This window comes from Vanellus vanellus (assembly GCF_965231255.1).
Source record: "Vanellus vanellus genome assembly, chromosome: 3".
NCBI classification, from domain to species: domain Eukaryota; kingdom Metazoa; phylum Chordata; class Aves; order Charadriiformes; family Charadriidae; genus Vanellus; species Vanellus vanellus.
Genome location: NC_138907.1, coordinates 23,807,146 through 23,834,561, shown reverse-complemented (window position 1 = coordinate 23,834,561; position 27,416 = coordinate 23,807,146). Strand labels below are relative to the sequence as shown.

Genomic DNA, 27,416 nt, shown 5'->3' with positions numbered 1-27,416 from the left:
GTGCAGTTTAATAACCTTCTCTTAGCAGTGTCCCTTCCGACGCAACGTGATTCAGAGATGAATCATGCCAAGCAAATGGTAAGTGTCTTTATCATCGTATAGCAGACTTGACCAAATGGTTAGTGCTTATTATTGGCAGACACCCTAGGATTTGAGCTCTACAGCATAAAACATTAGGAAATATGTCTCCTGTAAAGCTTGGGCCTCTTCATGAAACATCATGGGGATGTTTATGGTTTCCCTCTTACTCTGCAGATCATAGCGGAGGCCCAAATATTTCAGCACAGTGTTTCTTTTTGCTTGTAACAATGAATTAGACTGAAATTCGTCACACATAGCTCTGCTCTGCAGGACAGCTTATGATAGAAACAATAAGTCCAATACTGTTTGTCCTTAGCTGGCACTTAACCAAGACGAACATACTTAGCCTTTATAATCTTTCCTTGTAAAACAGTTTCCCCGGCCATGTAATAATTTCTGTCACTCTTTTCTGACCTCTCTCCAATTTTTAATTTTTCCACCTGATACGGAGGTAGCAAAAGGAATTTGCTATCTTGGCTGCCACCCACATCATTAGGAAAAAAACATGTAATGATGGAAGTACAAAGACACGGGTCACTGACTGTGCAGGGTAGCGACAACAAGTGAAATATTAATTTACAAAAATACAGGGTGTAGAAATCAATAAATAGATTTTAATACCTGAAAAATACTGAAGCATACTCTACATGTTACATTTTTCTCCTGTTTCTGAGGCACCACCATATGATAATTGAGCTTTAAAAAACAACAAAGTCATCTTAAAATCAAACCACCAGTCTGAGATCATTAATATCTAGGTATAGCGTTGCCTTGCACCTCATTTACAATATGAGCCACCATTCCATATTTTAATATGTGTTTATGTATACAGACTCTCTAAGGTGTCAGTGAAGGTGCAGAGGAGTGCAGTATTTCATCCATATGATCATGCTTAAGGATTATGACCTAAGACACCAAGCTTTTTGGGCAAATCTTCTCAGATACATCACTAGCTATACTCATACCTATAGCCATAATTTTCAACATCCAAGGTTATTTGTACTGCACCTTAGGGTTCCAAGGAAACCTGGAGCTCCTGCCTACCAGCATACTTAATTGTTACACTAACAGCAGTTCTTGATAACAAACTTTCACCTGTTTAGTTTGGAGTGATTTTAAGTAAGAAGATACCTGAGAAGATCAACTTATTTCAGTGTTGGTCTTCTAACTGATGCTTTTTTCAAGATACACTTCTTATAGATGCATCGAGTAACGGGGTGACTGGTAGTGTCACAGTCTGGCCTTAAAATCTGTGTGTCCGTTTACTGGTTGTGAAGAGACAGAAACTTAGTGTTACTAAGATAAGAAATTCTATAACCTAAGGTAAGAGGTGGGGGTTTTTTTCTACACATGGTGGATAGTCTGCTCTTCTGAACACCCAGTGCTAAAACCAAATACTACCATTAAGAGGGATTTCAGTACATCAACTGAACAGAGTTTGCAAACATTTCTAGAATATTAATCTGAAAAATTTGTAAAAGAACTTAAAGCATAGTCAGTGATCTAGGACTTGAATTCATCATGCTAAGCATTAAATCAGCGTAGTTTGGGTGGATCCAGTAATTGTCACTTGGAGGTTAACATCCCAGCCCATCCCAGAATAGATGTGTGGTGGAACATGTCATTTCGGACACACAGAAGAAAAGCAGAATTGTCTACAGAGAGTCCATGTCTCACCCACCTATCTGGGGCCCAAGTGCCTTTGGGTGTCTGAGGAGGTTTGAGCCCCACAGGTAACTGCTAGCACAGAGTAACTTTAAAGATTGAGAGCACCCTCCTATGAGTATCCTCAGAGGACATCTCTTGTGTAGAAGAAACATATTCAAAGTAGTAAGTGGAAGCATCAGTGTGCAAATGGCATTATCTTTAAGAGAATATAATAAATGTTTGGGTTGGTTTTTTATTTGCTTTTTTTTTTTTTAAATCTGAATGAAATGCCAAAGGAAGATAATGTCAGCTTGTCATTCCTCCTCAACCTCCAGTAAATGTTTGGGGGTTTTTGTTTTTTTTTTTCTTTTTTTCTTTTTTTTTTTTTTTTTTAATTTGAATGAATGCCAACAGAAGATTATTCCAGTTTTTCATTCCTCCTCAACCACAAATAAATGTTTTTTTTGTTTGTTTGTTTGTTTGTTTTTTTAATTAGAATGAAATGCCAAGGGAAGACAATTCCAGTTTTTCATTCCTCCCCAACCCCCAACAAATGTTTGGGGGTTTTTTGTTGTTGTTTTTTAAAATTGCATGAAATGCCAATGGAAGACAATTCCATTTTTTCATTCCTCCTCAACCCCAAATAAATGGTTTGTTTGTTTGTTTGTTTTTTTAATTTGAATGAAATGCCAACAGAAGATAATTCCGGTTTTTCATTCCTTCTCAACTCCCCAAATATGTGTTGTTGGTTTGGTTTGTTTGTTTTTTTTTTTTTTTTAATTTGAATTAAATTCAAATTACCCTCCTCTGGCAGGGCAGTTGGACTAGATGATCTCCAGAGATCCCTTCGAGCCCTGACCATTCTGTGATTCTGTGAAATGCCAAAATTCTACTTTTTCATTCCTCTTCAACCCCCAATACCAGAGATCCCTTCGAGCCCTGACCATTCTGTGATTCTGTGAAATGCCAAAATTCTACTTTTTCATTCCTCTTCAACCCCCAATAAATATTTGGGGTTGTTTTTTGTTGGGTTGCTTTTTTTTTTTAATTTGAATGGATGCCAACAGAAGAAAGTTCCAGTTTTTCAGTCCTTCCCGTGTTGAAAACTATCCTCTTTTTGGGCCTTGACCAGAAAGACTTCCAATTCCTCTTCCCGCTACGCAATCTACAGTAAACACATGCATTTATCATTGCCACGTTCACTGTGGCTCCCCAAAGTAGAAGGGAGTAATCAGCAGAGAATAACCCGCTGGGGCTTTGCTGGGTTTGAGCTTTTGCAGGGTTACTCTCCACGCTTCGGCTGAGGCGGCCTTTCTCCATGTACCGAAGCTCGAGGACGAGCCCGGCTGGTGGCGACCCCAAGATGGCGCCTGCGAAGGCGGGAGCAGCCCGTGGCGGGGAGGCCCTCAGAGTCTCGCTGGGCTTTGCCCACTGCTGGAAGGGCTGCTGGAGACCCACGGACCTCCCTGGGCTTGAGAGAGAGGCGAAGCCCAGGCAGACCTCTCTGCTTTATTTATTTATTTTTTTCAATTATGTCGCTTATCTGGTGAAACAAAACCCCGCAGATCCCCACGGCTTTGCCGATGTGCCCACGCGCCTTTTCAGGCCCGGGTCCCTCCCCGGAAACCGCCGCCGCTCGCTGTGCCCGGAACCTTTGGAGGCGGAACGCAGATTCGCGGTGCAGTGGCCGGGCCGGAAGGCAATACTGTGTGGACCCCGGGGGAAGATGGCGGCTGCCGTGGCGCGCCCACGTGGATGCGGGGCTGCGGCGGGCGAGGAGGCGGACAGCGGTAACGGGCACCTCTTTTCCAATGGGAGCGGGAAGGGGTTTGGGTCTTTCTCTGCTCCGACGGCCTTCGAAGGCTCTCCCCGGCCCACTGTCCTCTCCCCGTGGGTCGGGGAGAGCCTTCGAAGCCCGTCCGAGCCCGCCGGTGGGCCCGAGGCCCTCCTTCCCCCTCTCCTTCGTCTGCGGGAGCCCCTTCCCGGTGGGGTGGAGGCAGCGGGGTGCTGGTGGAGCTCCCTGCGGTGGCTTTCCTGCAGCTCCGGGCCTTGGGCCCGCTCCCTGCCCGCCGGCCCTGGCCTCCCTGCGCTGTCGCTTTGGGGTTTTCTGTGTTGTTTGGTTTTGTTGTTGTTTGTTTTTTTTTTTTAATTATTATTATTTATTTCTACGTAGTCCGTGGAGTACCGACAGCAGCTCGTTTATTCCCTGAGCTCACCAAAATAACTTATTGTTATGTGTGATATATGTGTCTATTTGTGACAAGAATCTACTTCCTGCTCTGAAGGAAACCTGTGAGATACACCGATTACAGTAATCCACCAGGAGAGCACAAACACAGCATAAAAACAGTCGTAATCCATTCTTTACCCGTGGTTCTCCATTCATTCTTGCCTCTTCGTGTGTTGTGAGGGTGTATCTACCTAGTTCTGATCGCTTTTTAATTATATCATGTAATTGGATAATTCTTGTTTTTTCTTTATTCTGGGAGCAATAAAGTTTGTGGCCGTTTGGAGCTGTAGGTCGTGGTGGTTCTGTTTGGTTTGAGTGTCAAAACTGCTCCCTTGTGGGGGAGCTTCCTTCAGAGCTCGTTTCTGAATGATTGCTATTTTTAACTCTACGTGCCTACACTTAGATCACTGAGCAAGTTTAGAAGAATAAAGTGTGGAGATGTACATTTCCCCCACACACACAATTAGGACTTCTTATATTAACTCTATGCCAGTCTTCAATCTTTGCGATTGAGAACAGAGCCCCAGGTCCTACTTCTGATAGAGTTAATCTAGTTTAAATTACTTTGAAGTATTTCTGCTTTATCTCATGCTCTTGACAGATCCTCTGATGTATTAAAGAATGAGTCATGGCTGTTTGTTGAAGCCACGTTCATCTTTCTGTAATTGTTGAAAGCAAAACGTTGTTGGTATAATCCAGCATTCTCCTACTTTATTAGCAGAAAATATTATGTAAAGGAGACTAATACATGCTTTTGCAATTTTCCTCTTTATACTTCTGTTCTGTTTTTTATGGCTAATGGTGGAAGTTTGTCCAAAACTACCAGACTTCTGGTAGCTGTTAGCATTTGTATGTATAAAAAGTCACAAGTAGGGGTTGACGCCTTATTTAAAAACTAGATAGCAATATCCCTGCTAGATAGCAATTTCCCTGCTCTGGCAGGGGGGTTGGACTAGATGATCTCCAGAGGTCCCTTCCAACCCTATGATTCTATGAATATTCTAGCAAGGCTTAGGGGTGAAAACTTGACAAATTGTTTTACATGTGGGAATGTAGTGATGCACCTACTTCTTTACATGCAGTGGTTTGCATTTTTATTTCTTTAATTTGGAAATCAGGATATGCAGATGTACTGATATCATAAAAAGAATGTCTTTAGTAGCTTCTGAATGTGTTGAACAAATTTGCCACTTCTAAATTTCCAATTTATAGTAAGGACTATTGGGAAAAAAAAAGAAAACACCTCTCATAATTTATCATGTGTGGAATGTGACGTAACACTTCACCTCGGTGGTAGTAAAAATCATACTGATGTAGATAATGAGCAAATATTCAGTAAGTGTTTCTCTTCCACATTTGTGATGTAAACATATAATCTTGCTTCTTTCCATGATAATAACTAAATGCTTTCTGAGCCTCTCAACATGCCTGGGTGTTAGAGGATTTGTTTTAAATTGGTTAATGCCACTGTTTTGCTGCTATGTTGGGGTTTTTGCTGCTTCAAAAAGGCATATGGAGAAGGCTGAGTAATGAGTTAGTCTGACAACGGAGTGCATGTTTATGTTTGTTAAGTAATGAAATAGGCAATTAATAGGGAATATAGTTAGTAGCTGTCTACGTGGTTTTACGGTAAATATATCTTGTGAAGCAGTCCTGACTTCATTCTCTTAAGGAGCTGGTTGATAAAGGTATGTAGTAGTGCTTGCAAAGTCAAGCACTTGGCTCAGTAGTACTTAACATTGTGATTTTAAATACTCTTTTTAAAGTAGTGTGAGAGTGGGAGGTGGATGAAAACCAGTAAGCTGGTATCTCAGAGTTGGTAGGGAATTGTCCCCTTGCTGGTGGGACTGTGAAGGTGTCAGAAACCAGTCTTCTGTCTAGCACTTAATTTGCGGCCTTGAAAGTTGTATGTAAGATAATTAATTTTAAAATTTTGGGTGGCACAAATATTAGTGGAGTGGTAGTTAATAGTGGCAGGACTTACACGCTTTGCTCTTGATTACGTGGTAAAGTGGGCCCACTGAAATAACCAAACGTATTTTAGCACACTCTAAACTTGCAGTCCATTTCATTCTAGTTAATCATCCTGCACTGTTAAAGACTAATTTTGGTATTTGAGCCACGTAACAGACTGATGAGGGAAGTGGTAGATTCTTTTTGTGTTTTATTTGCTGTCTAGTTGGCTGTTCTCTCCTGTCTTGCTGTTGCTTGATTCTGGACTTCAGTATTTTAACATTAATTCCTTCTTTTTTGTTTTGAAGGGGTCATAGGGTAAGGGAACTCGAATTTGGGGGTGTTTTATTTGCGTATCAAGAATTTGAGTAGTTACTTTTACCAGAAAAGCTCAGTGCCTCTGGTTTATTTTGAGCTACCTGACAACTGTCTTGATTCTTTGTTTCACAAAGCAGTCTCCCCTCTGTGTTCATTATGCTTAGGTAATCGTATTTTTGCTGGTATTGTTTTCCTTGAGCAGATTTTGCTTTCATGTAAAAAATACCCCCCTACCTTCAATGTAATCCATGTGGCTGTTTGCATTTAAGCACTAGATGTCACTGTTGCGGTTTGTATATAAGTGTGTACATACATATGTATGTGTGTATGTGTATATGCATCTATAAATTATAATTTTTGAACTGGAAAACACATTTTTTTTTCCCCAAACTTGCCACTCCTAAGCATCAAAGTATTCATTAATCTAGTTTCCAAGGCTGCCTTTTGCCTTTTACTGAACCTCTTTAAATCACTTTAAATCATCACTGAGATGAGCAGGCACTTGCACTGGATACTTTCTAATAAATTCATTATGATGGTGTATTCCTGCTCAAGGAATTAATAGTAACAGTAAGCAGTACATGGCCCTGAACTCGCGTAACATTTACATATGGAGCAAGTTATACTAGTGATGAATCCTTACTAGAAACAGAACTCCTGATACTTTTTTTTGTTTTGTTTTGTTTTTTTTTTATCCCTAGATTCTGAGTTAAGCTCAGGACTTCCAGAAGACAGCTACTCTTCAGGAGGTGAAGCCCTGGATGGTGATGATGAAGATGAAACGGCAGCCCTTGGCAATGCAGATGAAGAGGCAACAAGCTCCAAAGCTGGCCCAAGTGCAGGCTGGGCAGATGCCATGGCAAAAGTGCTCAACAAAAAGATTCCACAAAATAAGTCCACCATCTTAGCCAAGAATAAGAAACTGGAGAAGGAGAAAGAAAAGGAAAAGCAAGAAAGGCTGGAGAGGAGGATGAAGGTGAGAAAAACATGCAGTATTTCATTGTGTAGTCACAGTCAGATGGGGATACATGCAAGGTCCCCGCAGCAGGGTTTTGGGAGAGTGTTCTGAGACTGTCTCAGTTTTGGAATCTCTCCTCCACAGTTATCTCGAGTAGCTTCAGATTTTTTACTTTTCAGACAGTGATGCTGTAGGGATTTTTCCCTTACTGTTTTTTCTGGGCCATCAGGCAGGCTAATCTTTGGCAGCAGGACTATCTGGGCTGTCACCTTAAGGTGTTTTTGTTGTTGGGAGGGTGAAAGCAGCTGCTTTAAGCTTAGTTTTATAATTGCTATTGTTAATTTGGGGTATAATGCACTTTGTCAGCATTACAAGTTGAAATAGTTCTCATCAAAAGTGAGGGGGAGAAAAAGAAGAAAACTGCTTTCATTTGAATTCTTGTTGCGACTTCCAAAATCAGAGGTCTCTAAGTTGAGACTGCAGTAATCATTGACGTAGCTGTGAATCATTATTTGCTTCCCTCAATGATTTTCCTGGTAGGAGTTTTCTATTACAGTGTCCATGCCCTAAATGGCTTCTGGTTCTGAAACTGTTACGACGAAAACAAAACTGTGTTGGCAATTAAGTCATTTGTTTGTGTGTCTTTAGTGGAACTTTTAATTCCAGGCTGTGATTGATTTACCTTCAGGGTAAAAGTACATTAATAGTTCTAATGTCTCATCTTACCAGTTCTGTTTCAATGGGATCACCAGGTTATCCTCCTGACAGTCTGGGACATGCTGTGGTTAGGCCATGGCCTGCCTGTTAAATACAGAGAGAATCAGCATGGCATCTGCTCACTTACGGTTATCCTAAATGCCTGTTCTCATCCAGTAAATATGTGGGAGTACTGCAAAGCACAGGTGGGCTGCAGGTCCCCAAACTGACTTGTTTACCCTTGTAAAAACTTGAGAACAGTCTGCCTTCTATTAATTTCTTGCTGATGGAAGCTCGAATAGGGCAATTCTTTCGATAAAAGGCCAAAACATGGTCAAAAACTCAGAAATCTGTAGTAGTCTTCCTGGAATTACAAAGATAAGGACTCTGAAATTCTGTGAAAGACTTCTTGCATAAAACAGACTTAGTGCAACATCACCAGGCCTAGAATATTGTTAAATTGGTAAAAAGGAAATAAATAAATAAATCGCTACCTGAAGCAGAGGCTGGCGAAATACAGTGCTCTCCTGTTGCAGCAGAAAAAAAGCTGGTGGTGTTGCGACCCCAGGTAATGGGAAAACAGGTCAGTTTGATTTTGAAACAGTGCGCCTCAAAAAAAGAGACGAAAATAAGTGTTGTGCACAGGAGTTGTTCTCTAATGAGCACTTGGTGCTCGAGTTCTGCCAGTTGTAGTCTTTGCCATGCGTCACTGTTGGTCACAAAGCTGTACCATGATTAGCTCAGTGGGGGCAGTCAAATTCCCAAGGCTCAAAATGTGACATGCCTATCTTGATAGACCCAGGATTTTATTATGTATAAATTTCTCTGTGATCAGCTTGTGAAGGCTCGGAGTTGAAAGCTGTCTTTGAATAATTTCCTTGTCTGTAGCAGCCAGTGTGAAAGGATTTGAGTATTTCTAAACTCCTTTTGCTTGTCTTGAGCAAGAGGCATCACTCTGGTGTGACTCTTCCCTAGTTTTTGTTACAGAAGGCAAGTGGCTCTTTGAGATTTGACTGTGGCCCCTGGTGTGTCAGTGCAAGAGACTTGCCTCAGACCTGTTTCCCAGCCCCATATTTGAGTGCCCCTTAGCCTCAAATGAAACTGAGATGCATTGATTAATCTTCTTTTTCGCTCATGCTACATACTCTGTCAGAGTATGCTGCATTCTCAAATGTTCCGTGTTGTTTCACATAACAATATTTATAACGCAGCTCGATAAAAAGCGGGAGTGGGAAATGATGTGCCGAGTGAAGCCAGATGTTGTCAAAGACCGAGACAGAGAAAAAAATCTTCAGAGAACTGCCACGAGGTAAGAGTTTTTCTGAATGCTTTGCTTAAATACTTGTATATCGAAAAAAGGAGGGAAAAGGGGAAGAAAAGGCCTGCACAGGTAATCTGTTTCCAATCAGATTGAACTCTTAAGAATTGACTAGCAGGAGCAGAGTGATTTATATGCAGGTTTGCATTGTACAGTATCAAGTTCAACAAAAGATTTCAGAAGCTTTATGAAAAAGTAAAAATTTAGATGGGAATGTAATGTTTGCTTAACAGAAGTGTTTTGTTGGATCCCCTTATTTTGTTAATTTAATGCTTTAAAAATGCAGAATAGTTGTTTCTGCTACTCTGGTTTTTTCCTTCTCTGCAGAGGATTCACCAGATCCACATCTGTGAAGTTCAGTTGCCTGTTCTGCGATGCAGTAGTTTGGTGTCGCAGAACTAGTTGAACACCTTGGTGTGCTGTTTGTATCTGTCTGTCTACTCATTCCTCTGTTTTGTTCCCCCTACTTCAGCTGCTCTTTAAGATCTTGTCTGAGGAATTTAATAGCTGATTGTTGGACAAGTAACATGCTTCTGGGGATGAGACCTGCTCTTGCAGTAATCTCGGTGCCGTGTTACCATGCTTACTTCAGGGTCTGAATAGCTATTTGTGGTTTTGTTTGTTACTGGTTCCTAGCAATAAGTGTGAAGGAAGAGTGAAAACTGGAAGTCTCTTACATTGTAGTAAATGTTACTTCTTAATGGAATCGAGGTTTTAAGTGACCAATTTGGGGAGCTATAAGCCATGCAGCATCTACACGGATTAGTTGCTTTGATAGAGGGTTCATTTCTGTAATTTGAACGTGAGTTAAAATCTTTGTTTTGTTCTGTGCTTTTTTTCCTCATCCCAGAGGTGTTGTACAATTATTTAATGCTGTCAGGACGCACCAAAAGAACGTTGATGAGAAGGTGAAGAAAGGTGGGAGCTCTGACAGGCAGCGTGCTAAACTGCTGTCATCTGTTTCAAAGAAAGATTTCATCAATGTTTTAAGAAACATGGAGGGTGCTAAAGGAAGCAAGAATTCTGCTGGAAAGGCCATGAAAAGTAAACAGGTAAGCTTCGTCTGGGAGAAGAAACGCGTACATGATACCTTCTTAGTATAGTTACTGTCCATTAATGTCCATGCTCTTCAGAACAGCTGTGATCCAAGTGCCTGGGGTTTTTTTGAGACTACTTAGGAATGGAGCAAGCAGCTCTTAGCCTGTTTTCCCTATCTTTTGAGTATCAAGTTACAAAACACTGGAAGCTCTTCTGGTAAGACATTAAACCTTGTATACAAATAACTTGGTTTAGCTGTGTTTTTTAAAAAAGAATATGAAAAAATGGATTTTATCTTGGATTTTGCACCAACCGTGGAACAAACTGCTAGATTTTAGTGGGTTGTGATATTAGAATTTGGCCAATAGTAGTTACCAGCTCTTTAAAATTGTTAAAGGCATGGGGGCTCTTCATCTTACATGGTATATTAGACTGTACTACTTGTGTGTACCCACAGTTTTGGGCATTTCAGACTTAATTCCTCTGGATGGTTATCATATCTGGAACTGAAGGGCTTTTCCATACAAGTCAATATAGCAGCAGAAAGAAACTGAGACATATTGAACACTATATGTAGGCTTTTTTTTCCCCTAGTTCTGTGTGTGTTAGGCTGTTGTGGCTTTATTGCCATTACGATGTTTTGGAAAGAAGTATTTTAACACATCCCACTTTTTCCAAACATGCTCAAGAGAGACACAGTTTAGTTGGACTTGTCCAACTCTGTGTCAGTTCTTTTAATTCATCAAGTAGCTCAGGGCTGAAAACAAGTTGCTCAGACATACTCTTTCTCATATTTCAGAAGCTGCATGTTTTTGAAGCGTATTTGTGTTCAGGTTTGAACTTTGTGCTTGGTAGTGGGTGGAATACTTCTGTTGGCCCAGACTCACAGCAGTTAACTAAGTGCTTTTCTGTGCCAGGAAGAAATACTTTAATCAGTTGGGAGACAACAGTTTGTCATATGTTTTTTGTTTGTGTGCACTTGGGGAGCATGCTGAAACACTGCCTGGCATGAAGAGCTCATACAATTTTCATGCAAGTGTAATATTAAAGTATTTTTTAAATTCTTTGGATAATGAGAACAATTTAGCTTGGTGCTGACACTTTATTTCTCCTTAAATAATTCCAGCTTGCTTGTTTGGGGGGGAGTGTGTCTGTGTGTGTTTCCTTCCCCCCCCTCCCCCCTATTTTTCCACCCCTCCATAATAGCAGAAGAACATCAGAGTGATAGCAGTGCCAACTACTATTGTAGTAGGCATTGAATCAATAGCTGAACAAAACCCTAGGACCTTTTTTCTTTGTGTTAGATTGTAGTGGGGCAATTTTCTAATTACTAGGTCAGAAAACATAGATTGCAAATGTTTCTATACTATAAAAACAAGTCTTACTTTGGCAGCGTCAGTAACAGCATATTTCCATTAAAGTGCTCTGGAGATGCTTTAGGTGCTGGCTGGTAGTGTTGGTTTTGAATATTGATATAGGTGCTGCTTTCACACTGCTTGTGAACAAAACCTTCAGATTTTGCATTTTTTGATTACTATACTTGTAGGTTTGGTTTTGTGTTTGAGGAGAGGGGGTGGCTTTTTTGGTTGGTTTGGTTTGGTTTTTTTGAATAGCCACGTCTGCCTGGATAGACCACCCTTTCCCTCCCTCGTTGCATTTGCTTCAGTGACTCTCCATTCAGTACTGAACCAAGCTCTTTAGTAACTGATTTTCAAGCTGTTCTTAATCTGCCTTATTTTCTCTTGAGAACATATCTTACCCGTTTAGTAGGCTCCCACCCTCATAGTTGTTGATGCCTGAGGTTGAGGCCAATCTTCAGTCTCCTCCTCAGAATTACACAGACATTTAGCCACTGAACAGTACTGCTGGCCTTCACTGTCATATCTCTGCTTCTTGGTCTTTGAGCGTTTTTGAGAGGGTAGTAAGCAGAGATGAGGCTTTTGGGTGTTGAATTCCTTGCAGCAGGAGTTTGGTAGATTGCTCGTGCCATCTGAAAGCTTTTGTTTATTTGTTTTGTGTTGGTGTTTTTTTTTTTTTTTTTTTTTTGTAGCAGCCTGCTTTGTTTTTAGCAGTTGAGAGTAAGGCATGTATTTCATTTTTAAAAAAGAGGGGGGAAATACATTTATTTATCTCAACAAAAACAATGGAAGAGATGCCAATCCCAAACTTCAGGCACTCTGCCATCAATTAAAATGCAGTCCAGAACAATAAAAACTCTACCCCACCCACATAAAACAAGCAGTCAGCAGGAAAAATAGCAGAATAAAGTTTTCCCAGTGAAAGCAAACCTCTCTTGACTCCAGCCTTGTGCTATGAAAGGATATTTGACTATATTTGTGAGAATGGGCAAATGCTTTTTCTTACTCTACAGCGCTTTTTGAATGCAAAATTTGCTGATACATTTTTGAAAGTTTGGTGGCTTCTTCAAAATGTCAGGGGTTGTTGAAGAAACCCCTTATAAAGCTCTGTTGTGGTTGACTATTTAATCAGGTATATGTATGTGTGAGAAAAAGTTAAATGCTCTGTGAAGACTCTGTATCAGTGGGATTTCACGGTAGCACAACCATTTGAAGTTTGTTTTCTATTTCCATCAGTTTCATGCATTGATGGGAAGGACAGGTAACCTGTGCCCTGTGAGAACATTGTTTATAGTCTTGTATACTTTTAGCTATTGGCCTAAATATTACTTGGTGTATGCCCACCCAATGTAGCTGTGAAAGAAACACGGTAAAGCTGTGAAAATTTTTCTGTGCCATGGGAAACTATAGCCCTTCTTGGGGTTTTGTATGCCCAGATGGGAGTAATTACTTTTCTGAGCTGGAGCCAAAAGCTTTGCCTTTCATATCATTAGCTGTTTATCAAGGTATTTCTTAATCCTTGCTGAGCCAGCTGACTTGTGTAATATTTTTCCCTGTTTTTTTCCAAGGTACTGTACATGATGCTTGCCTCTGGGTAAGATCATCTAATTTCCCACCCCTCACCACCTTATCTGAAAGCCTTGCAATGTGGAAGAAAAATGTAATAATTTTCTCACTTTAGAAAATCCCCTGTGTTTGTTTTTTGGGTGGTTTGTTGGGTGGTTTGGGTTGGGGGGTTGGTTTTGGTTTTTTTTTTTGGTTGGTTGGTTTTGGGGTTGGCTTTTTTGGGGAAGCATTTATTGGGAGATATGAGAGCTTTCAATTTGGTTCAACACAATCCTTACAGACCAGATTTTCATTTCAGTATGTGTTGGTTGTATCTTGCAGCTTCCCACCTGTAAGATACCATAAGACACACTATTAAACTGTAAGTTTAAAAAAGGTCCATATCAGAGATGCTGTCTTTCCAGACCTAGATGCTGAAGTCATCTTTATGTCTACAGAGGAAATACAGAAGTAGGTAGTGGCAGTACCTTCAGGTTCTTAAGATATTTCTCGGTGCTCTTAGCATTATGGGTTAGGGAAATACCTTTGCTTCCAGGGCTGAGTGAAGTTTCTGATCTCTTAGAGTTGCAGAGACATGTTGACCGATGTAGTGAATTACATGAGGTCTTGAAATCTTGATTGTAAGAAATCAAAGAAATTCAGAGTTAAGATTCCCGGAGCAGGCTCAAGTCATCTCCCTTGCTGCATGTCAGTTACAACAGGGCCGCTCAGTACCAGATGGTCTCATCTTGAATTTCCGTTTTTCATTTGTACTACTCCCTGTAAAGCATTACTGAGTGGTAAAACGTTTTCTAGTGACATATAAATAACTGGCGTGAAAGTTACAAATATATCCTGAGAAGCATAACCTGTACTCATTGACCTTCTAATTTTGCATTAGGCCTTTGTAGCATGGTTTTCTGAATCACCTGTGTTTGCTTCAACTTGTAAGTTTTTTTACACCAGATCTGCTGCAGAGCATTTCAGTGGTGGAAGTGAGAGCAGGATATCCTGGTCTACTTCAGTAACCTCGATCCAAAATCTGCAAGGTAATTTTGCTGTAAACTGTGCCGACTACATGACTTGGAGGTACAGTTGGCTTCCTGTGTTGTGATGGCATCTGGAAAAAAATGGTGCATTGGTCTCAAAACAGTACCTATTCTAAAATAATTTATTGATGGGAAGGAAGATGAGCAGAGAAGAATACAAGTGCTGTTTCGTATCAGCTATTGCTTATATGGGACTTGAAATAGAATGCTTTTCCAGAAAAGTTCCTTCTGCCTGATGTGTACTTTATAAATGCTTTTAGTTTTTGGTAAGTACTTTGTAAACACAGTAATTAGAGTCAGGTTTACTATAGATTTTTCTTTTGTTCATAAGACTTCTAATATTCATAAATATATTCATTTTAAGCAGTAGTTTGAAGACTGGTTAAGGTAAGGGCAGAAGGAGTACTACGCTTCCGACAATGACTGCTGTTCTTGCTGGGACACAAGAAGTGGCATGGGGGCTTTCATTTTTCAAATTAGATGGGGATATAAATGTGCTTTCCGTCTTAAAAATTAGATCTGTTTAAAACCTGTGAGAGTCACTGCCACCTTTTTCTTGCAGCTGCATAGGTACTAGCCATTTGCATGTTGTTCTGCTTTTTTCCACAGTTCCACAGTGTAGAAATGGGGAGGGGAAAAAGAAAAGATTATTTTCATCCATATACCTGTTTGGAAGGACAGTAGTCTGAACAATTGCTATAGCCAGCTGTAGGAAATAGTTTATACCTGAAGTATGGATGAAGGCATGGACAATTTCTAGAAATCTGGTAAGGTGTATCAACACCTCTTTTAATCTTAAAAGGAAACTTTTTTTCTTAGGTGATAATGACATTGCAGAGTAGCAGAAGTTTATTACTACAGCTGTTGTTTGCTGGTTTTACAGAACTAATTGAAGGAGTAACCAGGCATGTGTGTATTCCAGCAAATTTGAGGGGGCAGCCAAGTATTAATTTAGTTCAGCTGCAGCCTGAGTAGATGTGTTCTCCCAATTTTAATAAATGTTTTCCCATCCCATGCCCAGGAACTTTTAATTTGGATTCCTTTATAAATCATGCATTTGTATCTGTTTTTCCCAAATGCATGTACATTTTATTCAAGGTTACCTCGTATATGTTTGGAGCTGATGCTTTTAATGTAGTTTTTTGGTTTTGTACCAAAAGGCTGCTTACTACGTAATTGTATGCTGTACTCTGATTTTTATCCTTAGGGATAAATGCAGTGCAGCCTGCCACCAGTTTGCTGTATCCTGAATTCCCTATGTTCTTTAAGGTGAGGGATTGTTGTGCAGTATTAGAAGTTGTTGATGGTGACATCTTTTTACTTGAAATCTGTTCACATGAAGATGTATTGACTTACCCAGTTTGGGTCGCCAGCAGGGTTAGCTTTTTAAAATCTCCAAGCTCGGTTCCCTATCTGTTGCTGTAGCTGGTAACAAACATCTGTGTTAACATGGGAATGTAGGTCTTTGTTACATGTGTATTTGTGTATTCCCTTTGTGCTCTCTTTTTTCAGATACTCGGTCCGAATTCAGGAAGGGAAAAAAACTGTGATTTTGCACTCTGTTTCCATCAAGCTTTTTGTCCACTTCATATTTCATGTTTCTAACAGGTTCTTTTTCCCTGCACCTGTGGGCCCAGCAGGCAGCCCAGCGTGCGAGAGCAGCCCAGACAACTGCTCCCACAGAAAAAACAGTTCCCTGTTTGTCATCATGAGTCACGCATGGCCCAGTTGAATGCGGTCTTCTAAGATGCAGATAATATGTGATCAGTGAGAACAGATATTTTAAGAGAATTTGGATACTAAATGCTGCTCATATCTACTTAGGTGATGACCTCAGGTTTGGGGAGGGCAGTCCTCCAGGTGTTTATAACTTGGCCAGATCTGGGAAAATGTTTGTAGAGATAGCAAAAGATACATTCCCAGCACCAAAATACATCCTTAACTGATTTTTAAGTCCAAAAAGAATGAATTATGCAAAGCTTTAATGGATGCCTGTAGGAAATGTCTCTTTCTTTCCTCCATAGAGCTGTAGACAAAATATTTTAAGTTCATCTTTCTGTGAAAAGGGATAAAGTGATTTTAATTGAAACAGGGGGAAACCCTTCAGCATAAAGTAGTTGAAGTTTGGTAAATTTTGTAAGTGAATATAAACAGGGACTTGTGATTGAAATGTCAGTCAATAATGAGATAGCTCCATCTGTCATGTTTGAGACTGACTTGCCTTGCTGCTTGATTATTAGTGCACAGGATACTATGGTGGTGTTCTGTTTCTCCAGAAGATGATGCAAGGCTTTTTTTTGAGTAAAACTATGTCTAGAACAACCACATTTGAAAAACTTGTGGTATACATCTTCTTTTGATCTTACTGTAAATATACAAAGCTCAGAAAGTCAAATCCTATCAGACTTTTATCTGGTAAACTGAGTTGGAAGCCTTATAAAACCAGCTCTCTACTTTTGGCTTTGTAACTCTTATAGGCAGGGCAATGTACTTACTAAATATTTCATGAAGTTTTATAAAAAATGTTCTCTGGAAGTAGGGAAGATTGGGTGGAGCTTGTCTATCTAAACCAGTTTGTTTCCCCCATCTAAGCGTTTTCTATTGCAAATTATCTTGAAAAATTATTCCCTTACTTTGAAGTTTTGTTAAGGTATAAAATGTTCTGATTTCCAGAGTGTTGAACTAGCACTAGTGTATTATAAATGACCTGCGTGGGCATCTACTCATCTGTTACCTTGGTAGACTTCAGGAGTAGTGGGTCAAACTGCTTCCAGCTTCCAGTGGTTAGAGAGTTGCTGAATTCAGTTGTTTTTGGTTTTTTTTTTCTGTGGAAAAATCTGGCCACTTTTTAATGAATGTTTCTGAAATTTACTGAAAGCTTAGAACATACACTTTTTTTTATTTTAAACGTACTAACCTATTACTACAAATGATAGTAAACCTGTCTTCTTGGAAAGACCTGACCTCTTTTTGGTTTGTTGCTGAACCCTGTACGGTGTTTTGCATGTGGTCTGTGTCATTTCTTCTCCACCTGCAGGTGTTGGGAAAACCCATACAGAAATGTACAAGGAGATGGAAGGGTCAGAAATGCAGAGAAAGGGTAGCCAGATGGCTAAGATAAGGGATTGAGATCGTGGGCAGTTTACACTTTCCCTTTTCAGGTTTAAACTGCTTTTAGAAAGCAGCCTGGGAGTGTTAAGGGGTATGGTCTGTTTCTTAATGAGTTTTCCAATCACCCACAACGGTGTGAGGGAAACTGCAGGAATATAAAATCAGAGACATGGATTTGCAGACATTTAGGATATGTTGCTAAAGCCATTTAAGTAAAAGCAGGGGCAGTGAGGATAGGGAGGTTGAGCCCTACAAGCTGCTTAGTAGTCATAAAAACTTCAGTATTTCATATTTAGTAATGACAATACACAAAAGCTAGTTCTTTGTGTTTTGGTGTGGGGTTTTTTTTTTTCCTCCCCCTCCTGCCTCATAGTATTTTGGATCTCTATACTTGTTTTGGGACTCAAATGTAAGGGGAAATCCTGTGTCAGGAAGAGGAGGCTTTTTATTAGTCCCACTTCTTCCTCATCAGCTACTCTGTGAGATGATTTCTTAAGTGCTGGAAGTGAAGGACTTGGTCATTACTGTAGCCTTTGTTGTTTGAGACAACCTTTTGGGACTCACTCTGTTATGCCTCTTGCTGAATCATAATGAAAAACAGTGGATGATTTCAGCGTCATTTGTAGGAAATAATCTGAGTCACATTCAGATTATTCAAAAATCTGCAAGATGCTAATTTATTCTAAAAAAGGATCAAAAAATATTCCAAACAGCTGTAGGCCCGCATGTTTCCTTACTGTGCCAACAGGCAAGCTTTTATAAAAACCTGCAGAAAATTTTAGGTACCCAGCTACAATAGTGCGTAAGTGTTTTGCATAAATGGGTGATATCTGAGAAAAATCTGTTGTGACTCAAAGATGTTTGAAGTAGACTGTTGAAAGACATTAGTACTTGACTTCTGAGGGATAGCACATTGAAGGTCTTAGTCTTGACTGGAGGCTTTTTACTAGACACTCTTGCTGTATCTGCATATTTTCCAGGTACAACTTGATGGTTTGGAACTGTGCAACTTGCAACAATGATGTTGCAGATCTGCGTAATGTTTAGGCTGATCTTTAAACTTTGTAACGTCTTCATTACCACAGGAAATACATATTAAGAAATGTAGGACCAGCTGATGGAGAGAAGTATTTTTTATCACATGTGAGAAGGCATAGGCAATCCAGGAGGTTCTTGGATTGCATCGAGGATAACTTCCTTCTCCAAATGGTTGAGGAGCCAACAAGGAGAGGAGCTATGCTGGACCTTGTTCTTACCAACAAGGAGGGGCTGGTAGACAGTGTTAAACTCAAGGGTAGCCTGGGCTGTAGTGACCATGAAATGGTCGAGTTTGAGATCCTTGAGGCAGTGAGGAAGGTGCAAGGTCTTACATCTGGGTCGGGGCAATCCCAAGCACAAATACAGGCTGGGCGCGGAATGGCTGGAGAACAGCCCGAAGGAGAAGGACCTGGGGGTGCTGATTGACAAGAAGCTCAACATGTGCCAGCAATGTGCAATCGCAGCCCAGAAGGCCAACCATATCCTGGGCTGCATCAGAAGTGTGGTCAGCAGGTCAAAGGAGGTGATTCTGCCCCTCTACTCCACTCTCATGAGACCCCACCTGGAGTACTGCATCCAGCTCTGGAGTCCCCAACATAAGAAGGACATGGACCTGCTGGAGCGTGTCCAGAGGAGAGCCACGAGGATGATCTGAGGGCTGGAGCACCTCCCCTATGAGGAGAGGCTGAAAGAGTTGGGGCTGTTCAGCCTGGAGAAGGGAAGGCTCTGGGGAGATCATACTGCAGCCTTCCAGTACCTAAAGGGGGCCTACAGAAGAGCTGGTGAAGGGCTTTTTACTAGGGCATGTAGCGATAGGACGAGGGGGAATGGCTTTAAACTAGAAGAGGGCAGGTTCAGATTGAACATTAGGAAGGAGTGTTTCACTTTGAGGGTGGTAAGGCACTAGCACAGGTTGCCCAGAGAGGTTGTTGAGGCCCCATCCCTGGAGGTGTTCGAGGCCAGGCTGGACGTGGCGTTGGGCAACCTGGTCTAGTGGAGGTGTCCCTGCCTATGGCAGGGGGGTTGGAACTCGATGATCTTTGAGGTCCTTTCCAACCTAAACCATTCTATGATTCTATGATTTCTTTCAGGGATGGCTTACTGAAAGAGTATACTGTCTGGAAACTTTCTGTCCTGATGTGTTGCCTGATAACCTAATACAGGACATGTGTGATTTCTCTCTTTCCCGGTATCTTCTTTGAAATAATTTGCAGTCTACTAGATCTAACTTTTATTTGGTACCTACTTGAAAATGCTTACCTGTGGACCTTTTTTTCTTTTTTATGTCAGAGGAGTGTTTTGATCTCACGATTGGAAAGACAGTGATGTAATTACTTGACATTCACGACATTCTCATTTTGCCTTGTATTTTACATAACATGAGTTACAGATTACAGAATATATTCCACAAGGGGAATTGTTAGTATGGGTAAAGGTTCATACCTGTATTGTAACTTCACGATAAGATTGTTTCATTAGGTGAGGCTTATTTTCAGGTGAGTTTTTATTTGATGATTTTTTTTATTTTCTGTGAGTAGCTCCTGGGTGTTGCATGCCCATGCTGTTCATCATCTCATTAAAATGTTGAACGGGAATCTCAATGGCAGTATGGCCAGACATTGTCTTGCAGCAGCGTGTGGTAAAATTCCTTGTGTAGCAGAAAGATTTCTGCGATGGCTGCTATCAGAGATAGAGCACAGCATGGGCTGAGGAGTTCCAGAGCATCCTGTATGCAGAAGGGCCCTGTGCTACTCTTGAATTCTTAAAATATTTTTGTTTTTTCTGACAGAAATACTGATTTATGTGGTTTCTGATGAACTAAGGCTGAGAAAATCTGTTCTCTCATAAGCTCTTTCTGTGAGTCTTTGCAACTGAGCGTTTAGCAACGATGCTAATGATTTTTCTTCTTTGCTTAAATCCAGATGAATGCTTGTTTTTAGAAATTGTGTAATTCAGTTCTGACCCCTCTAAGGTTGGGGCATGTTTAAGCCTCTCCGTGCCAACTCAAAACATTCCTTCTCATTCACACATCCCCAGTTGTAGTAAACCCTAGAGGAGGATGTGAGAATGGGGAGATTCCTCATGCAGGTCATTAAGCTCTGGGTGGTCTTCTGGCTGTGCTCAAAAGGAAAATCAGTATTTGTTGTGCTTGTAGTAATAATTCCAGTGCGTTACTTGCAGAGAAGTTTGAACAGGAACAGCAGGTTTCAAAACACACTGTAAAAAATTTCATTCTTAGATTTATTTACTAGAAATACCAGTACAGATTCTGGTGTGCACAAGAGACCTTGTGGTCTGAGTAAATCTCCTGTGCCACTGCTGATACCCGCAGTGTAGGGTCACTTCATACCAAGGCAATTTAGTTCAGGCGCTCTAATTTCTCATTCAGAGAGAGGATGCAAATTAGTATTGAACGACTCTCTGAACATGCAGAATTATGCCATAACAGAATATACTTCTGTTGTGCAGCTCGCATCTTCTGCAAGCTTGAAAACGCTTCCCAAAGTGAGTTGCTGCCGAAACTTCATCTCAGAAGTTCAAGATGGTAGCGGTACAGGAGATATTCTCAGCTTCCGGATCTGTGTTTTTCTGTCTGTTTGTGATCAGGTGTACAGGAATTTTTCTTTCAGTCAATATCTCACTGTAATTCAAATTCAATAAAGTTGCAAGCAGCGTTGATGATTAAACCCAAGTATCATTTTTCTCCTTGTGTTGCTGCTTTAGGCAGATAGTTCAGCTGTAGTTTTCTTCATTTCTCCCCAGCCTAGAGGAAACTTATTTTCTTAGCCTGTGAGCTTGGATATTCCTGAAAACAAATTTAGGAGAAATGATTATGATGGTGTTTTTTGTTTTCCATTTTCTCCCCCACTTCTACAAAGTGATTTTTTTTTTAATTTTTTTTTTAATTGAGATTTACCTCAGTGTATGCCTATGCTGGGTTTTTCTGAGCTAGGTTTAATCCAGCTTGCTTGGGGATGAGAAACAGAATAGCAGCAGTCATTTGGAGCAAGATGCAGGCTGTCAGGGAAGGTAACTGTCAGATGTATCCAAGAATGCATTTTGGCAGTTACGCTTTTTAACTTCATCATGACAAAAGCTGCCCTGTATTTCAAGGTCTTAGATGTTTGTATTGAGCAAAACAGAGGGACCTGGGGAGGTAGTTCAAATTAATTAGATATGTTAGAATTGTTTTCTCAGGACTTAAAGTTGTTGCTTGAGAGATATTTATGTTAGAAATTCCTTCCCTGACAGGTACAAATAAACATTTATTGTATGTGATGGTAAAGAGAGATGCCCCTGCAAGCTCTGGTATTTCATCTTGTGCGCGGAGCAAAGGCATGGGAGCCCAGCGTGCTGATTGTAATTCCTAGGTCTGAAAAATGTTCATTTGTTAATACCCTGCAGTTACTGTCTTCCAGATGCAGGCTGTAGGGGAACCTCTATAGTAATGTTAGGTATGTTTGCTGTTTTACAGATGCAGAAACTGGGGGTATGTTCAAGTGACACGAGCTGGTGAAAAGCAGAGTGAAATGCTGGCTTTAATCTGTGCACTGTCATTTCAAGACGTGTCTTTTAATGCTGTTACTTACCAATAAGCATTATGGGACTTTGGTCTGATTAAACGCAGGTTTCTGAAAAGCTCTGGCAAACTTTCCTGCTCTGGTTTTAGGATGTTGCTGTGCCGGTAAAGCAACAGATGACAATGACAATGTCCTGTGGCTTACACAGGCTGAACTGAATTCCCTTAAGCTTTCAAAGGAAGTAGGCTTTGAGCTAAGGCACTTGTTTGCAGACTGAAGCAGCTATGTGCAGTTACAAGTATCCTGCTGCTGCTTCTGACAACTTCAGGAGGGGTAGAGAGGATCGATCTCCCACCTGAGCGGCAGTGAAGTCTGCAACAACTCCAGTATTGAGTTTGGCTGGTCTCAGTTGAAGATACTTACGGTGATGCCATTTACCAAGAGTGAATTGCCTAGCTCCAAATTTTTGCAGGGGTAAAGAAATGAACCAAACCAGGGAGATTTCTAACTTGATGTTGATTATGTAGCTGCTGCTGATACCACGAGGCATTCGTAGACCAGTTCCTCCAAAAGCATCCAGGAAGCAATTCCATCCTGGGACAGCTGTTTGTTCGAGGTGACAGACCTAAGCTTTGTTGTTTGGTGGGTGGTTGGCTTTATTAGGACTCGGCTAAGAATTTCAGTTCATCTTGTCCAGGTGCAGATTTTACAGTCTTTTATAGTCTTCAAAGCAGAATTAGTTTGGAAAGTACGTCCCCACTGCAGAACCCTACTTGTGTCAGACTTCAGCTATTGCTGTGATAGCTTAGGTGGCACATCAAACAGGCAAGATGGTGTTTGTTTCGTTTATATGATGTCTTTTCAACTGGACAATCGGTCTGTCCGGGCAAATAAGTGTCTGCACTAGCATAACCATGCTGCATGTCTTGGTCTGTCTTGTTTCGGCTTATGGTAACAAGTGCATCACTACGTACCAGTGACTCCTGAGGTATTTTACTCACTGCTGCCTCTCAGACTTTTTGAAATAGGTTGCCACACCTTCAGGCAAAGAACAAACCCGTTCAAATATATGTATAAAAAAGGAGAGGGGAAAAAAAGCAACACCAGAATTTTTCACTCCTTGCCTTACCCGAGAATCCACTTTATGGAGCATTACACGCTGATGTTTATACAGCCTGCTTTGTTTTCGTTTGGGGATGTTCAAAGGGGACTTCAGCATTGTAGTGAAATGTGGGAGATGTGGATGAACGGCTGACTTGAAGTTCAAAAGCGGTTGTATAGAATGAAAGCTGGTTTATTTTCCACGTGCCAAGAATCAGTTTTGTTTTATTTAGATGAAACCAGATTATGGCATTGAAAACCCAAGTGTATTAACATTCTTACATAAAGCAAGTTGGGAAGCGATGTTACAGTTGAACTAATTGTTAATTACACAAATAGTCTTGCTGCGTATTTTCTTAAGACTCCAGGAATGTTTCGTGATACCATAGATTTTGGGTAGTTTTTATTCTGAGGGGAAAATAGAGCAGTAACTGAGTTAGGAATGAAGATACGAAACATGGGCTTTTCTTCACTTGGGAGCATGCTTAAAATTGATTAAATATTTGTTTTCAAGGTTTTAATCTTCATCTTTGAGGCAGGGACCAGCTACCTCTGTCTTTCTCCTTAGGGCTTGTTGTAAAACTCTATTCAAGCTTTTGTGATGCCTTACATAGTGGGTAATGCTATGGAGGATCAGCATCCCTCTTTTGTTGAGGTCCTGCTTTTGTCCTGTTGTTCACTTGACATAGCCAGAAAGGAGGGTTAATGGTTGCTGAATAGTAGCTTGTGATGAATTTGAGCGTTGGGCTTTTCAAACCCCAAGCCTTTCACTGTCATTGCTCACAATAACCTACTGCTTCTGTGCTGTTTAAAAACCAAACCAAAACAAAATCCTTGTTCTGCACATCTGGGGGAAAAATGGAATCTCTGTTGATTTTATTATTATTGGAAAAATAAGAAAATTGGATTGTTTTTTCAGGAAGATGAGATTTTCCCATTTAGGAGAAGTCACATTTAGCATTTCTGCTTTGAATGCCTGTTAAAAACACGTATCTTGTTTGGCAGACTTTTTGCACTCCAGTTGGTGTGATGTGGTGTGTTAGATTTACAGTGATGGACCTGTATTCTCTATTCCTCATTTCTCCTGCTATTAAGTTCTGTATGCTGCTCTCTCCCAAAAACTGCACAGGCGTCTGCTTAAATATGTCGTTGTTCTATGTATCGCATATTTCTAAATGCACAACGAAGAAGAGGCATCAACAAATGCCTACAGCAATCATACATTTACTATGGATTTTGCATCTAGTAGGCAAACCTGCATCTGCAGAGGATGCTGTAACGGTGACCCCCCATGCACTGTACAGTATCAGGAGGTGCTGGTTACTTAAATTAGAGTGAGTCAGTTGAGGTCTGTCCTTTTTGACCAGGGGGGTGGAAAAAGCATACCTGAGATGCCAGTATTAAACTTTGTTTCAAAGACAAAAGTAAATTATTGTTTTCAGTGCCCCTGATTCTACTTTGGTAGGACAATTTTTTGCTTGCCTGCTGGACACAGAGCCGTGTTGTTCCTCAGGAGTATTTTGCTACTAAGGCTTAAACCACTGAAATCCTTCCTGAGTACATTGAACAGGTTTTAGTATTTTCTTTTATAAGAATGTAGGAATAGCTTCAAGCTGTTCTTTAAAACTGCTGCCACAGGATGGGGCTGTTGCACTGCCTAAATATGATCTGTCACTTAAAACAACTGCAACCAAGCACTGTTGTCAGTGCTAACCTAAAACTACACTCCTGTCACTTTTCTTTATTATTCACCAGTCCATGTAGTGTGGCCTCAGTTTATCCACTTTCAAGAGGTAGGAGGTTTGGAGTAAGGTGGTGGTGGATTGCTGAGTGTAGATCAACTTTGTTTCTTTTAGAGGCAGCTTTGCACCATATGACAAGCCCAGGTAGTGAGGTAATAATCCACATAAATGGTATTTGGTTCACGTATCGCAGAATATGTTAAATATTAAATCGGGGGGGGGGGCTTTATTAAATCCATATTTGTGTTTTAGAAATGTGCCAAGAAGTGTTCTAATGAAGCAGCACCTGGGGGTTAATAAATGATATCATGAATCCATTCTGATTGCCAAGAAAGATTTTAATAAAGTAAGCCATGCCCAGGGTTGACTGTTTAATCCATGAGGAATAATTGTTTTGTTTCCATATTTCTTTTATTGGTTGGTTAAAACAAGTTTGTTTATTAGTATCAAGTCATTTATGATTGTCCTGCATATTTCTGTGTGCCACTTGCATAAAGAGCTAGTCCTTTGTAGGTCTGCTGATGCAAATTGTAAGAGTGTGAGAGGTGTTTTGATTGCGTGAAGAGCTTCCACCTTTTACTGCCTTTCACATTCGTCTCATCTTCCTCTGTTCCCTCTTCTCCTCCCCTCAAACATTCAGGGTGAAGTGAAATCTGAAGAGGGACCAGAATGGAATATACTGCGTGATGACTTCATGATGGGAGCATCTATGAAAGACTGGGACAAGGAAAGCGATGGAGAGGGCAATACTGAACAAAGAAGTGGTCTGAAACAAGAAGATGACAGTGACTGAATGAAACTGAAACCCATTCAAGATAATGTTTTATCTTCTTAACTTTGTTAGGACAAAAAGTCAGCATTCTGTGAATGTACAACACTTGGAGGATATATCTTTTTTTTTTTAAAAAAAAAAAAAAAAAAAGACTTGCACAACTTTGGAGTGTTTTCTCCTCCCTGTCAAACTTTTATTTAATATAGCTTCATTTGCTATACTGAAATCCTGAAATATTTTCCAAAACATGTATAATTTTCAACATATTTCCAAAACATTTTGTACAGTCAAAATAGTGGCACCTGCCCAACGAAAGAAAGATTTTGCCAAGGTCATTAAAAGTTTATACATTAGTCATGGCAATTGATGTATTAGTGTGCCTGCATTTCCAAATCAGTGTTGCACTTTGAAAAGTTGTTAGCAATTCGTGATAGAAATGGCTTACAATAAACACAGAAATGCCGTCACCTTGTAAAGTTATCAGACTCCTATAGAGTCTTTACTACTTCAGCCAGAAAAGGTTTTGTAGATAATAAAGAAAAGTAACCATTAATGTGATAGTTCTGGTCTTGGAGAATTAGTTTGATTGGGTACAACTTTGGAAACATAATTGTAAAAGGAGAGACTTGACCCTACTGATTAGCTTTTATATTTATATATATATGTATATATATATATATGTCTATATATGTATGTATGGTTTTTTCCATTGCAAGTCTGAAGTTGCGTAAGCTAAGAGACTGGTAAGAGAGGAAAGGACAGTTGTCGTAATTGGTTTTGTTGGAGGAGGGAGAGCTTGTCCAGCAACACCGCATAAAATTGTATTCAGTTTGGTTCATTTGCAGTTCTGTTGTTCTGGCCTTTTTCAGTAAGGAGCCGAACCTCCGAGATACATCCTGTGGGTTTAGTCAGCTATAATTCCTCAGGTCTGTAAAGGGTCAAACAAAAGCCCTTCCTCTTAGGTGTGTGCTGTAACAGTACCAAATTTTGCAAGACATCGGTCATTGTAACGCTATCGGCTTTATTTAGGCTACAGCAATTTCTCCTAACTAGTTTGTTTGGTTGTGAAGGTGCGGAAGCTAACACACATAATAAAAATGTATTCTGTATAAGCCTATGCATACAGAAGGAAGTGCGTTGGGATTAAGGTGTTGTAAATGAGAAGCTGGGGTTGAATTCTGCTGCCTTCACTGTTCCAGACTGGCTGTCTGATGCTGTGTCGTTTGTTTAACTTTGCTATCGCATTTCCCCATTTGCTATGTGAAGAAAATGCCTTGGGTCCTATTAATTGATACTTAAAATGCATAGTACTGTTCTGTCTGTTTCTACAGACGTCTTGCGTACAAACCTTTCTTTGTACCTGCTTATATGCAAGATATGATTAGGAGCGACTTTCAGATTTTCAGTCTTCAGCGTTGAAATGTGTAGTAGGATGGTGGATTTAGATTTTCCTAACGAAGGCCCTGAGGAGGGGAAGGGTTTTGAACTTTGTGGATACTGCAGGATAAAAAATATACATACAAAATGGCAGAGAAACCCATCCTAACAACTGGCAATGGTTGTGTCATCCCTAGCCTATTCATCTGGTATATATTGTAGCATAATTCTTTGAGGAGAACTCAAAGCTAACAGCAGAAATGTTTAGATTTTCAAGCTGTTTTGAGTGTTAAACATATTAGATATCTGAAGAGACATTAGTTTGTGGCCTGATATTTATTATCACAAACGAAGGCATACACCCAAAATATCAAGTGGCAAAACCACAGAAGTTTGACATGTGGTTATCCCAGCTTCTGAAGGCTTGACATCTGTATAGCTGTTCAGCAAGAGCTGGCATCTCATTAGTGCAATACAAAAATATACTACAATGAATTTTGAGTCTATGAAGCAGCATAGTAGTCTAAGCTGACATAGCTTTCTTTCTACAGAGTTCAGTTACT

At 40.4% G+C, this 27,416-nt stretch overlaps 1 protein-coding gene across 1 annotated transcript; it reads left to right on the top strand.

Moving 5' to 3' along the window:
- The first annotated feature begins 3,444 nt into the window (after positions 1-3,444).
- Positions 3,445-26,073, top strand: RRP15 (ribosomal RNA processing 15 homolog). Its single transcript, XM_082480963.1, has 5 exons — positions 3,445-3,518; positions 6,931-7,205; positions 9,095-9,192; positions 10,052-10,253; positions 25,345-26,073. Exons 1-5 carry the CDS (start codon positions 3,455-3,457, stop codon positions 25,495-25,497), a joined length of 792 nt encoding a protein of 263 aa, XP_082337089.1. The 5' UTR covers positions 3,445-3,454; the 3' UTR covers positions 25,498-26,073.
- Positions 26,074-27,416: the final 1,343 nt, after the last annotated feature.